Genomic DNA, 15,305 nt, shown 5'->3' with positions numbered 1-15,305 from the left:
ATAACTTGTTTTTCATTTTTCCTAGTACTCATTCTTATTTATATGGGATCTTTCTTTATATACTTGATATTAAAGTTATATTTGTTTATATTCATAGCTTTATGTATTAGGTGGTGTAATTATACTATTTAGAGTGTAATTATGTTATTACACATTTTAAAATCTGGATATTCAGAAGGAAATATGGCATATTTTTAAATATATTTTCAGAAAAAAATAATGCTTTCTGCTCTTTTAAATTGATTATTTGCTAGTGTGTCAGCCTCTTTAACTGTTGGTATTACATTAGTTCCCCATCTTCAGCTACCAACCTTCTTCCAAGTGCAGTGATCCTACAGAAAATGTTAACATTATAGAGCTATTTTCTGTATTTAATGGTGCATCAAATAGCTGTAATGGACAGGTCATGAATACATTTGGGTTAGTGAAGAGGACAAAAGTGCAGCACAGATTTATTTTTTTTTTCACATTGTAATTAAACTGGCAGAATGCCTTCTATGTGTTCCATTTCATCCAAAATCAAAACAAATAAACAAACCTTGGAAGTAAGTTAGTATTTAATATTATTAGGTCCTTTAAGAGCTCTATAGATGTTGATGTATTTTGTAATGTAATATTGGAAGGTTTTTTATTGGTGATTTCAGCCATGTGTACAGTAAACTGCACAGAGAGTTCAGGGTGTGCCTGAGGAGGTGTGGAGGTTGTTTAAGCCACCACAACTGAATGTGGGGCATCCTCTCAGAGAGCTGCTCCTCTCCATCCTCCTCTTGCTGGGTTCCTGGTATTCACCATGTGACCACAGGAATTTGGGTGCTCATTTGGGGATGACCCATTCTTTATGGTCACATGCATTTCTGTTTAAGGTACTCATGAGTATTTACCATTACTAATGGCCAGGCAGTCCCATCCAGAGGAAGAGTCTAATGAGCCTCCAGGGAGAGCTGCTCCAGTTCATCCCTTTCAGGTTTGTCCTTGGCATGTATCTGTACTGACAATTTTTAAGCAGCACTGCATTATTATGAGTTTGTAGATCTTGAAGGTTTTTGGTTTCCTTGAAGAAAAAGGATCCTATGTTTTCCCCGTTGACTTGGCAATGCTTTTTTGTTTCAATAGCTCTTGATACTTTAAAAAGCAAGAATCAGACTCAGTCTGTCTTTCTGTATCTATGCTTGGTACAGGGAAGGAAATGAAAGGATTTCTTAGCTTCACCTCTCTATACACAAATTGGATATTAGTACAGATCTTGTGTCCAGGAAAACATTGGGCTTGCATACCTTCCATTTGTCTAACAGCTCCCTGAGATGTTCCAAGTCAGAGGGGCAGTTAAAAGCCACTTGGGACAGGTCAATTATTCAGTGTTCCCACTCCTAACTTGTGATAGAATGACATGATAAACTCAAATGAAAGAGATCACTATCTTCAACTCAGTGCCTTCCAAAGATGTTTTGTTTCTTATTTATTCTTTGCCACACATGAGGCCTTTCATTTTAAGCTTTGGACAAATAGTTGCTTTATACAATCACAGTAATAAAATATTTCCTTATAATTTCTACAGCATTCACGTACTTGTAATATAAACAGGGCACAGCAGTAATGATGCAAAGTTGGGAGCAGAGAGGACAATGGTTTGATAACCATGTTTACAAGGTGGCTGTTAGGTACATGCCTCAGGGATGTGTTCCTGGCACCAAGGATGCTGCAGAACAGAGGTGGAATCCAATTTTCATATTTATGGTAGCAGACCTCACTGTGCTTTCAGTTTCTTGCTTCTGCACTGAAGCAATGTGTTCCCTACAAGTAGCAACTTTTCTGATTCATAAAGCCCACAGACACATACAGGATAACACTTCCAAAGGAAAGACAAAGTTAGAAAATAATATAAATGTGGGTAATGGCATGTGTGATGCACATAAGCCTTGGGTTGTAAGGATAAGCTAGAAATGAATGTCACTGTGGAAGGGAAAGGGCAGATTAAATAAGGAACAGACAGACATAGGTATGGAATACTGGAGGTTTATCTGAAAATAGTTACATTGGTGTTTTGGTGGGTTGGGGTTTTTTGGTAGCTTGGAGGTAACTTTGACTCATAACTCCTTTAAGAATGATTCTGTGCAGTTGTGTCAGGACTGTATAGTGATTATGGAGCACTACTTATAACATATTCCATTACTGCATGGTTTATTGTACATTACTGTATTATTCATGTGTTTTTCTCTTAGTTTTTTCTGAAAAAAGGATATTTATTTCAAAGGCACGAGAGAGGTGCAGTCCACTTGGGGCTTTCAGCAAAAAGTTGTATTTCTTTAACTTTTGTATTTGAGGCTGATTTCCTTTTATGTATGTTAAAATATTGTACTGGATTCTTCTTAATGAACATTTATATGCAGATATGCTGCTTTTCCAGCCCAAGAGGCAACCTTATGTAATACATATTTGCATATTGACACAGTTACAATACTAGAGCTAAAGGAAAACAGAATAAGTCAACAGGGTGTTAAAATGTGCTTGCAAGGAAAAGTCCCTTGAAGGCTTGGCATTATCTTGTCTCAGTCACATCTACTTCATGAAATAGGCATAGCCTCAAGCACTGCCTGGAGTTGCAGCTCAGAAGAAAAGTGAGTGTTAGAAAAGTTACAGACAATTTTGTGAACTTATAAACTTCTAAAATGTAGTAATGAAACCTAGTATGATACATCAGTGCAGATCAGAGGAGAATACCAGATAATAAGTAAAAGAGTGTATTACCTATAGAGCAAGATTTTATGCAGCTTGGTGGTATATAAAAGCCAAAACTTTAAACTTGACTAGAGTAAGTGGACTTCCCTAAAAAAATGTAGGATGAGGTTGCATTTGCCATGGATTTACAGAAGTAGCTGCTGAATGGTGTGTTTGAGGCTCTCAGGGTCAGTCCCATGTGCCAGATAAATGCAGAGAGCTGAAGTAGCTTTCATTCTCCTTTGGCCTTGTCCCCATCTCCTATTAAAACACTTCCAATTCCTGCTACCTTGTGCATACCCATCCACAACCATTAGCATCTTGTGACCCACCAAATAACTGTTCTCTGTATGCCATTTCCAAAACCTGGAGGGATGGGTGTCAAACGAATTTATTCCGGCCCCTTTCAGCATCCTAGGAAAGTATTTGGAATACTGCCAACAAACCTGTGCTGTCTTTTCTGATAGAGGTGTCACAACAGAGTTTCCTGCAGGAAAGTCCTCTGAGCCTTGAGGCATACAGCTCCCACTAAAATATTTTGAGGAGGCAGCGATGTGGTTTCTGATACCAACCAAGCTGTGTGAAGGACACAGAAATGTTACAGGACTATTGCAATTTTTAGAAAATAATGATGTAGTTCTAACAATATCATGGTCTATAATTATAAGTTCCTATAAACTTCATTCACATGGTACTGTATAAATAGTTCTCCACATCAAAGGTAGATGTAATTATCCTTGAAAAACTTGTAGATGACAGAAGACTTATCCAGATAGGAAAGAAAAAGTCCCCAAATCTATGTATGTGGATGACTTTAGAAGGAGCATTAATTATAGCTTGCTCATTACTAAAAGAAAATTAATTTCTGCAGGTTCAGGTAAGTGTTTAAACCCAATCATTATTCTACATGTGTAAAAATCTGTGGGGGTTTTTATGTTCTAATGAATGTTTCACTTTTGGCAATAACAGATTTTAGCATGTTCCTGCTGGACAGTCCAGTGTTCCTAAACCTTCATAACCAGATTTTTTACCTAAAAGTAGAAGTGGTTTAGATGCTGTGATGTCCTTCAGGTGAAGATGGAATAATATTTCAGAATATTACCTCACACTTCATTGCAAGCTAGCATATCATAATGAATATTTTTCTAAATTGAAAGAAATGGCACAGCCACAAACAGAAGGACTTTCTTCTAAAAATTGCATTTTTCTCCTTGTGGCCTCATATTTTTAATACAGCTATGGAATAATTAAACAGAGTGGAGTATTAATGCAAATGCAATTTTATAAATAAGGTTAAGGTTGCCAGATGTTGTTCATTTTTCCTCTCTTTTTTTTAATGTACATCAGCATTCAAAATGTAGGCTGGTAGTGGGTTGGAGGAAAGTTAGAACATTTGGTCTTACATATCTAAGGTATTAAAAATTGAGCTTGTGGAGATGATGCTTTGCTGATTCATTTGTTTGGATATACCACTCATTTCTATTTCCAGATTCAGAAAGACCAATTCTTAAATCAGACAAGAGAGCAAACAGCATACACAGTCTTTTTATTAAGTCTTCTCTGAAATAAGCAAATTGTGAGCTTTGTTTGTCTAAGAGAGAACAATATTCAATGGCCATGATAATTTACAGATTACATTTAATTGTTTTGGACAGCAATTTTCCTATGCATAGATTAGTTAATGTAGTCAAATGAGATAAAATAAAGGAATAAGCTCAAATCATTAAATACAGGCTGCAGTGATGAAATTCATGGTAGGGTGCAAATATAAGTATTTGGTATCCCTACATGATCCTTGTCCTTACTGAAAAGAGAGAGGAGATTTTTGTCATTTACACCCACTCACTTCGGATGTACGTTTTACTATAAAAGTTCTGTTCCTGAAATATGGCCTTTCAAAAGTAGAAGACAGTTGCTAATAATTATTTTCAAGGAGCAGAAACAGTGTTTAGTTTTACACAGAGTTGACGGTTAAGATATTTCCATCAATCTTCAAAAATATCTTTTCAGAATACAGTTGAAAAACTCAGTGTGTATATATATATATATGCGCATTAAAGTACCAAAAATTGTTCCCTCTCACCCATGTTGACTATTTAATATTATGCCGAAAGAACACAGTCCTTTCTATTTGAATAATTACTCATAGAGATCCCTCATTTAGAAACACAAAAGAGTTTTCATATTTGATTGTGGGGTTGATGAGATTACCTGTGCAAATTTATGGACTTTTTAAAATGATCCAGTTAATATATGAGAGGCATCATCCATTTACTGAATTGTTCAGTTGAACATTTTTAGCCATGTTCATTAAAGTGTGTGCACTTCACTACCAAGCTCTTTAAACTGGAAGGTTTGGGTGTGGCAGAAGGGTCAAGCAGACCTTGAGTACTCTCTGGACATTCTGAGTTCCCTCTTCCATGTGGATGTCCCAGTTCAGCTTTCTGGGACTTGTGTTCTGTCTCTGATTGAGATTAAATCTTGTGAACTAGGATAAACATTTGTTTTCCTATAAGCAATTTCTGATGCCTGTGTGATATTTAAGGTATTTTTAAATTATTTTTTATTTAACTTTTAATTTTTTTCATTGATTTAAATGTGGAAGCAAATAGCTATGAATTATGTCGTAAAATCTTCAGTCTTTAAACATAGGAAATAATTTATATTTTCACTTTGTTGATCGTTCTGGAAAAAAAAAAGCCCATTGCCTGCTTATACCTGATTGCACTTGTCTTTTCTCAATGGTTATTTTCACTTGAGTTCTGTTCATTTTTTGATTTAATGGCATTGAAATAGATCACTTAAGTATTCATGTATTCATTTTTATCCTATTTACATCAGTTCACATTTCAATAGAAATTTATTTCTGCCTAAATGTTGCTTTCCTCAGCAATGATTGGTATCATTTTCATGGTTGCATATTGCAATTTCCTACCGCATCTTTGAAGCTCTATCATTGTGAGAAGTAAAAGTAAATTTCTTGGGTTTTCTGAGTCACTGAAAATAAAATTGAGATTTAAGAAAATAGTTCATTATATTGGGTTTGTTAATATTGAGTTTCAGAGTTTTCTACTATAGTCTACTTTTAATTGCAAATGAAACCAAGCTTCCCACCATCTTTTATGTCTAGGATAGATTTGTCGTGTCTCACATAGTCACTTGTATGTTCCAGAACTCCTTTTTTTCTGTGGTATGTGTAATAAGGAAATAATAAACTTGACTGCACAAGTCTAATGTATACTAATCTATTTTTTTAAATTTAAAGATTAAGGGTTTTTTTCTTCATATTTTTAGTAGTAGTGAATGTGAGAAATATGTTTAGCTCTAACATTATATTGACAACTGTTGCCACCCATGTTTTCCTCACATATGTGCTTAATGTCAGCCATGCTACACTGAAATAACCTTCAAGATGATCCAGACTTAATCAATGTGCTGACATAATGCTGTCAACCTTATCCTCAGAAAAGGTCACCTACTAAATGAAGTAAGTGGGTTAGGGAATACAAACTGTGGCAGAAATGGGGGAGAGGATGTTTCTGTACTCTATAAAACATCATCTAAAGCTGTGTGTGTGCCTACAGAAATCAGATACCCAATTTCCACAGTGATGGAGATCCCTGGACTTTAGCCATTTAAATAAATAAAACTGAGCCAGATGTGTTGTACTTTATTATGTTCTGGGATATATTTAATGCATAAACATGGCGCTTGGTCTGCAGGACAAAAGGATGATGGAAATCAGAAGGAAAAAGATGAAGAGCATCCTTGTGTGCAGGAAGTGGGAAAGATCTGAGCTCCAACCTGCCCAGAGAGTGCCCAGCTCTCCCTGGAGCCCCAGGAGGAGCTTGGCTCTGGTGCTGGGGCACCCTGTCTGTGCCACTCAGCCACCGTGACCTTCCTGTCACCAGGCACTTCTGCTCCACATGCTCTTGTCTCTGCTGGGTGAGGAGCTCCTGGGCTTGCAGGAATTCCGCAGTGTTGAATCCAACAACTTTTTAGATCATTCATCCTGGTGGGAGTAACTGAACTTCTAGAAGCAAAAAGATTGCAAGAAATTGCTGTGTTCCAGGATATAAAATGGTTTTGAATATTATTGTGTGGATACAGTTCTCCCTATCTGATTCTGATCTCTCTTTCTTTTCCTAGAAATATTGTAGCAGTGGAAATATATTTATGAAAGCATTTTGCAGGAGGTGCTCTAAAGTATAAATGATTTTCAGTGAAATCATTAGGGGAAAAAAAAATTGAGAAGTTCCATCAAGATACCTATTCTGTAAGTTACCAGGTTTCCTGTAAGAATCAGCTTGAAGAACCTACATAAAAATTAAACTTGATTCTGCTAATATCCTGGAAATCCCACTCTAAGTCCTGGAATCAATGTTATCATTTCATTTGTTAATCAAAAGACATTTTCTTTTTTAAAATAGCTGTATATAGAAATTTCAGCATTGCATTTCTGTCTCTTTCTTTAACCTACCCCACTCTGCCCAGTAAAGGACCCAGTTGTACAACTTGAAGATGATTGTTTTTTGAGAACGTTGCCAATTTAATCTAAAAATCAATTGAATTTCACTGCCATCAGAAAATTGTACATCCTCTTTGTATCCAAATCTTCAGAGCCTTAGGGGAAAAAGCCTTTGAAGTGGAATGTAAGAAGAATTTTAATGTTTTGTGCAGAAAGACAGAATTTAGATGGGATGAGAAAGAGGAAAAAGAAACAAGTGTGATGTGCTTTTTTTCAATTGCTCTGGCACACAAACTCTGGTTTTCCTACTCACCCTTGTATCACCCCACTGGTTTCACCACCTCATGTCTTATGTTCTCCTCAGCTTTAAACATCTCTGAAAATTCAAAGAAACACTTCTAACTTTCCCTTTCTGGCTATGTTTTTGAATGAATAAGTGAATTGAATAAGTGAAGGCTGAGGTGATGCAGTGAAACAAGTTTGAGAGATCGGAAAGGCTTCCGAATTTCAAAATATGCTTTGCACGTTACTTGGGATTTTATAAATAATTTTGCTGTTTACTCTGTTGAAGAGTTGAAGAAAATCTTGAAAAGGAGGGAGTAGTGGTTCTATGTTTAAAAACAAATGCATAGATGTTGCTACTAAAGGTATTCTACAGTCTATTTTGCAAACAGGATTAATCACTTAATTTTGTATTTCTTTACAGTGTTCATCTCATTTTACAGGGCCTGTAGATGTCCAGTTCTTCAATTACTCTGAAAGTCTATGACCTAAATTTATATAAATTAATATATTATGATTGCTAGCTAACAATATTTTCTATAGTTGTAATCAAAACATTCACTTGGGTATAGATATCATACATGAGTTCTCTCCATTTTATTTTGGGAAGCTACCATATTGTCAGTGGTTAGCCAAAGAAAAGTCATTTGATAGCAGCAGGAGAAATTAAGTAGCTTGTTACTCATTCCCTGGCTATGAGGCCATAGGTTTTTGTATATAGTAATGCACATTTGATTTTTTCCCAAAAATGCCATATGTATAATGCAATTTTGTTTTTCTCCACCAGGTATAGGCTGTTCATTTTTTAAATGGTTGCTTTTTAATAGTATTTATGTCCAGAATATGCTGTCAGCTGAGTTCTCATAATTTTTTATTGGTGAGCAAAAGACAAATACCTCAGGTGATCAAAGGACTGTGTGCTCCCCACTTTCACCGAGTCTCCAGACCCACTCAGCAAAAATTTTGAAGCAGCTGAGAAGTGTTTCATCCTAATTGCATGCTCTCAATGCTCAGAATCACAGACACAGGTTGTAACTGGAGGAGCAGTTGTTTGGATAAGCTTTAGCAGCTGCAGGTGGGATTCAGACAGTTGCCAACAGGATGCTTTTGTCTCCTGTGCCTCCTGGTCAGGGCTGAGGTGGCTCTCCTTAGCTCAGAGGCGATGCAGGACGTGTGCATGTAGTGCCCAAGCTCCCACAAATGGTTCAGAACAAAGAGGTTAGGGCATGGCCTCAGAAATCTCCCGTTGTTTTGGGCACATTTTCACTGTTTTGTGTTTGTCATTTCCTTCTCTCCCCCAAAAAAACAACAGCTGCCTTATCTTCAGTCTCCAGGTGCTGCCACAGTGTCAGTGATGTGGAGCAGTTGAATTCCTTCACAGTGCACACCGAAGATGTGTACATGTAAAATATCTCTGGGCTGTCATGTATAAACTGCAGCATTGTGAGGCACTGCATCCTGATAAATCATGAGTTTTTCAGAAAAATCTGCTCATTTTCTTCCATTGTATGGTGTTTCTGATAATTGTCTTGTGTCTAAATATTTTCATTTCAGTCAGTAACGTTACAGCTTTCGTTTTAGGTTGTTTGTATTAGAAGAATTTCCTATTTTTGACTTGTCTTGAATAGGCTGGAAAAAAATTGGTGCTTTTATAGTTTCTATGTGAAGGGGGTTTTATTTTATGTTCTATTAGTTGTTTGTTTTTCCTCTACAGTGCTTCGTCATCTGTCATCCCTCAATGCATACAGGATGATAAACTCCCTGTCCCTGTTAATGGCAGTCGAGAATGTTTTGCTTCTCTCAGGATTGGTGCCATATTACCAGGACAATGTATTGATTTGGGTGACTGCCAGTGTGTGATGCATGACAGAAATGAGAAATTGAACTTTCTGAACGTGAAGTAAATCGTGCTGATGATGATGTATAAATGACTGAGGGAAAAGCAATCAATCAGATGCTCTCTGCTGGCAGCAGAGCTACATACAATTTAATATATAGTAAACCAACAGTTGTTTACAGTCTAAATCAAATAGTGTTCTGGGCTAAACTCATATTCTTGCAAAGATTACTTGGAACATTTTTGGGTTTAGTATGCTTTCCTTTCTGCTTTACCAACATGTGATGTCTGATAATTCAGAAATATTGAACTGCCTCTATTAATTCTTGCTTTTTCTTGTCAAGAGCTACAGATTGTTTTTTCCAGACTGCTTATTACTACTTTAAATTGGTTGATCTTTAAGTAATGTTAACTTGTAAGTAGAGTTGTTTTGAGTCCCAGATACCTGCAGAAGGAGTTTATTATAGCCACAGGTAATTGGACTTTACTATAAAACATCCACTAGAGACTTGAATAGGCCCATTCTCTCTTTTGGCAGATGTTTTGCAGATATTAGACTTATATCCAATTATCTTTGGGTACTCTAGCAGTACACAAGAGCATTCATGTGCAGATGACTGTAATATTATTTACTTTCCTTCTCTACACTCTGAAAGGAATGGGATAATTTATCCTTTTTGGAAAGAGAAGTATTTTAATGAAAGCTTAAAGAGACTTCCTGAAATTCTCCTTATTGACAAGTCCTGTCATTCTGGGTCTGTCTCAGGTTATCATTTGCACAATGTAAGACCCTTCAGCAGCAGGGAATTCTGCTCAATTCTCCCCAAAGCCAGCCAGAGCTGCAGAGCTTGCAATGTTCCATTTGAACTTTGGGGTGGCAGTTTCCAAGGATTCCTGTCTCCTAAGTTGTCAATGTTTTCTTCACCTTAAGGCTGTGAGAATCCAGGGAGGAGCTGAACCAAGAATTCCTGGTAGAGGGAAATGCTGAAGCATTTGGCAGTCAGCTGGAATGTAACTCCTGGAGGTCTCTTGTGTGAAGCCTGCTATGATTAGACAGTTCAAGGCTAAACTGTTGATAGGCAGTTCAGCAAAAAAGTTGTTCCAACAGATATTCTAAAAAATACAACCAAATTACAAGCCATTTGGGCTTTTTATAAACTTTTTTTTCTCACATAGAAAAGTGGGGTTTTTCCCGCTGAAACTTATTTTGGCATTTGGGTTTGGTTTTTTTGGTTTTTTTTCAAAAATAAACAAAATAAAAATAAAAGACTAATTAATTTTAGATTTTATTTTATTTCTCTCCCTGAAAGCCTAGAGAAAGACTTGACAAATATGCAGTTGCTAGGCAGGGAAACATAAGTAAACTGTTTGCCTCTTTTCTGAAGACAGCCTTGTGACCAGGAAAGTAAAAGAGTCTCTTATGCAAAACTCTGGAATTGCTATCAACATACTATAGAAATATATCTCCCAAAATACTTTTAAAAATTGTATGTATTAGATAGATTTTTATAGTTGATTCAGTGTTTTTACAGATTATTTGGTTCATGTCTTCAAACTTGCTTGCCTTCTGCTAATGATGTATACCTGGATTCTACTTGGACTATCAAAAATTGATGATGCACAGGAGCAATTTTACAGATTCTATGCATTATTCCCTGAAATTCAGTGGTATTTGAGCACTCTAAGATGGTATTTAGTGTTCAATTTTGTCCTTAGTCTGTGGATAAGGAGTTAAAATCAAGGTGTTTGATATATTTATTATCTCAATTTGCAAAAGAGTCATGGTTATTATTCTGTGTTTTAGTTTCAGTGACAAAAATCTTTAGATTAATGCATAATGAAACATTAATGAATATTGTATTTCCTGGTTTTGCAATAGATTTATTTCTGATGTCTCACGATCATTTCTGTACACCAACTCTGGAGCATGGAACTTGGCTCAGGTGCCATTTGGGAACCCAGATTCCTTTTCCATGCATATGTTTTATCACTGTGTGAACATGTGCTGTGTTCTGGGGTGTTTTGTTGGGTGGTGGGAATTTTATTTTTCTTTGGTTGATTTTTTGTGGGTGGTTTTTTGCCACTGATGGGTGGTTGCATCTGCTATAGTTCCTTCCTATGAGGCCTCCTACAAGCCTTACTGAATGTGCCTGTCTTTTACTGCCTTCAAGCCATTTTAGAAAAATAATTATGCTGTTTTACAACTAAAAACTAAACATTGCCAGTGCTGATGTTTCAACTCAGGGACAGAAATTACAGCAAACTTGTGCTGTTTTATCCAGCCTTGGGATCAGAAGTTACTTTAAGCTGATGTACAGAGATGGGATGTGTGTAGTCTTAATTTGGTTTTAGAGGTCTGTTTTGTTAATACATTCATGTAATGTATCTTCGAAAAAAAAAGAAAAACAAAGCCAACAAATATTAAAATGCACCTAGGATTGCCTTTTGAAGTTCTATTTGGAATGACCTGTGTCTGTATGTTTACAAATGGCTTAATTTTAGAAATATGTTTTATATGTTTTGAGTAAATGAACTGTTTCCCATGATGTCAGAAGAGATTTGTATCTCACTTGTTTATTCCTGTTTTTATAGATGGCTATACAACAGATGACATTGAGTTTTACTGGCGTGGGGGTGATAATGCAGTCACAGGAGTGACAAAGATCGAGCTGCCACAGTTCTCCATTGTGGACTACAAGCTTATCACCAAGAATGTTGTTTTCTCTACAGGTTTGTGGAGGGGAACTTAAATGGGGAATTCTTTTAAAGACTTTTAAAACTGGATTAATTCTTAGTGTGCAGTTGAGGAGCAAAACTTTTAGAAACAGGAATAAAATAGAGCAGCAGCTGTGAATTTGGAAAACAGAGGTTTCTGTTACAGCTTCCAAAGTGCATAAGGCATCATTCATTAACATCTGTAATCTGGCATGTTAAGGCTCATCAAATGAGCCTTAACATGCCAGATTATTTTCTGTTTACCTATGAAAACTGATAAAGCCACACCTCTGTGCCATAAAACCAACCCAGCATGTAGGATATTTATTAACCTTTTCACTGTTTTTTTTTTTTTGCTAAGTTGGGGATGTATTAGACTAATTATTTTGTCTTCAACATAAAATCTTTAAAATGTTTGTTCCAGGATTTTCAGTTTATCCTATTCTAGCAAGTGTATGACTTTCGGAGGGCTGAAAAGATGCTTTCTGAGAAGGAACAGAAAATCAGATTGCATTTCATGAGATAAAAAAAAAAATAAATAAAAAAATTAAAAAAAAAAAAAAAAAAAAAAAAACAAAACCAAAATGAACATATTTCAATGACATTAAATTGTTCAAGAGAGGCAAGAGTTGGATTGGGCTGTTACTAGGAGATGTTTTCTACCTACTTGAGAAACCCATTAGGTGTGTTAAAAAAAATATCTTCAAAACTCACTGTCCAGATATGGGTACAAAATATTTTTGGAATGACTACAAAAGGATTGTACATCCCAAATTCTTCAAAATCAAGCAGAAATGGTACTTAAAGAATAATTTCTAGGCACCCATATTAACACATGTTACACATAAAAAATGCTACAATATTTCTGGTGTCCAGTGACAAAAGAGGAGTGTTGCATTTCCTGGAGAGAACTTTAGGATCAGGGTCACACTGAAGCTGGCATATCACAGTTTGTCAGGGAAGAGGAATTTCTGTGCTTTGTTGCTCTGATGTGTATTTTGGCTTTTGATTGTTGAATGTTATGATTACCAGCAGATAAGCAACTAGAGCATCTTTGTACCCTTAGCATAAAAGATTATTTAATCCCAATTCTTGCTAGAAATTCTGCCCTGAATATCCTGGATCTTTCAGCTCTGAGTGTACTCTACATTGAATGAAAAAATAAAACAAAAATGACAGAAAAGAAAAATGTTTTCAGGCTTTATACAAATAAATTATGGCCATACCAAATATTCTCTTTTAGGTGCCTACCCAAGGCTGTCTCTCAGCTTTAAACTTAAGAGAAACATTGGTTACTTCATTCTGCAGACCTACATGCCTTCTATTCTGATCACTATCCTGTCCTGGGTTTCCTTCTGGATTAATTATGATGCTTCAGCTGCAAGAGTTGCTTTAGGTAGGTATTTTTACACATCTCATGCAGTGTGCATTAGCTGAATGGTTTTTCTAGCTTCTGGCTGAGTGGATAGTGCATGATTTGAAAACAAAAAATATATGTGTTAGATCTTTTTATGTCTGACTTGATAAGCTTTGTATTATTTGCATCAGCATTTAAAACGTCAGAATTTAAATAAAAATTAAAGTGATTTCATGTCTGAATCAGCTAACTTTATAATAATTGTAATCAAAATTAGCCTAATTGTCTCAACATATTCTGTTCTTCTTTTGCTGCTTGTTTTTTTCTCTGAAAAGAATGCACTTAGCCTGCATTTGCACATAGCAGTCCAGAACACACTTTCAGCATTGTGTTATAGATTATAAATTGCTTTTCCTTTCAGGAATTAAATAAAGTTTTACTAGGTTTGTATAGCTCACTTGTCCTTACATTGAGGGAGGAGGCTGTGCCTCAAATCCAGCTCCTGGCTCCTCACTTCAGGACAGACATGGAGGGGCTGGGATGTGCCAGAGAAGGGCAGCAGAGCTGGGGAAGGGTCTGGAGCACAGGACTGAGGAGGAGCAGCTGGGGGAGCTCAGCCTGGAGAAAAGGAGGCTCAGGGGGGACCTTCTTGGCCCTAAAACTCCCTGGGAGGAGGGTGCAGCCAGCTGGGGGTTGGTCTCTTCTTGCAAGTGAAAAGACAAGAGGAAATGGCCTCGAGTTATGCCAGGGGAGATTTAGATTAGATCCTAGGAGAAATTGCTTTACCAAAAAGGTTTCCAGCCTTGGCAGAGGGAAGTGGTGGAGTTACCATCCATGAAGGGATGTAAAAGGTTTGAAGATTTGGTGCCTGGGGACATGGTTTAGTGGAGGATGTGGCAGTGCTGAGTTAGAGGTTGCATTCAATTAACTTAAAGGTCTTTTTCAACCTAAATTATTGTAACCTAAATTATTGTAAGTGTCTGATTTTTTTTTTCCTTGCTGTTACCTTACGTTCCAAAAGCAAAACTGTTTCCCTAATTAATCTCTAGAGTATTTGTATATCTCATCACTAGTCCTATGTGTATCTGTTTATTCTGTGCCCCTCATCATAATTCCAAAAATAAGTATATCTATTGCCAAATTTTGTCAAAATCAGACTGATTCCTGCCAGTACAGCTCTTGTATAGCTAAAATAAGTAAACCCCCTTAAAAGATGCCATTGAAAATTTGGCATTTTAATGTTATAAAATACATCCGAGTTTTACCAGACTTTTCTATGTAGCATTTTGCCTTAAGAATTTCAGACTGCAGACATTCTGAAAATGCTGGAGGAAAGCAAGATAAAGCAACTGTAGCCTGTAATTTTTAACTGAGACTCATTACAGGAGGTTGCAGTTTATCTGGTTAAAAATATACTTATAGAATCCAACTACTGTTTGCTTGACTGAACTCACTTTATTACAGGTGTAGTGATTTTTATGCTATGCAAGAGATCCAAGTCCAAGATAAGGACAGAACAAGATGTTCCTGAAAAAATTCAAACACATAAGGAAACCTACAGAGGGTGGTGGCAAGGTCAGATAGCCTGTGAGAAATACACACACAAAAAAAATCTGAGCACCCAAGGATCAGGTTAGGTAAGCTAAAGCCCTAAGACAGAACTAAATCTGTCCAGGGACATCAAAGGCAACAAGAAAAGCTTCTGTATAGGTTCATTGGTGCTAAAAGACGATGAGAGAAAATGGGAGTCCTCTGAAAGGAAACAGGAGGCCTGGATAGCCAGGATTTGGAGATGACTGAGGTACTGAACACCTTTTTAATGCCTTGCTCTCATGGACACGTGCTCCAGACACATTGCCCAAGCTGCAGAAGGCAAAGGCTGGGACTGGGAGAATGAAGAACCATCTGCTTAAGGGATCTTGTTGGAGACC

The 15,305-nt window shown here is 36.6% G+C and overlaps 1 protein-coding gene across 6 annotated transcripts in view; it reads left to right on the top strand.

Annotated features, from left to right (window-relative positions):
- The window catches only part of GABRB2 (gamma-aminobutyric acid type A receptor subunit beta2), a 143,265-nt gene that overhangs the window by 103,315 nt on the left and 24,645 nt on the right, over positions 1-15,305 (top strand). For all 6 annotated transcript variants that reach the window (XM_064387372.1, XM_064387371.1, XM_064387374.1 and 3 more), the window contains 2 exons: positions 11,895-12,032; positions 13,261-13,413. In XM_064387372.1, coding sequence (XP_064243442.1) covers positions 11,895-12,032; positions 13,261-13,413 — 291 coding nt within the window. The remainder of the gene's footprint in view (positions 1-11,894; positions 12,033-13,260; positions 13,414-15,305) is intronic.

This window comes from Passer domesticus, chromosome 13, assembly GCF_036417665.1.
Source record: "Passer domesticus isolate bPasDom1 chromosome 13, bPasDom1.hap1, whole genome shotgun sequence".
Lineage (NCBI taxonomy): Eukaryota > Metazoa > Chordata > Aves > Passeriformes > Passeridae > Passer > Passer domesticus.
The sequence above is the reverse complement of the archived record's forward strand: the minus strand, read 5'-3'. Positions and strand labels throughout refer to the sequence as shown.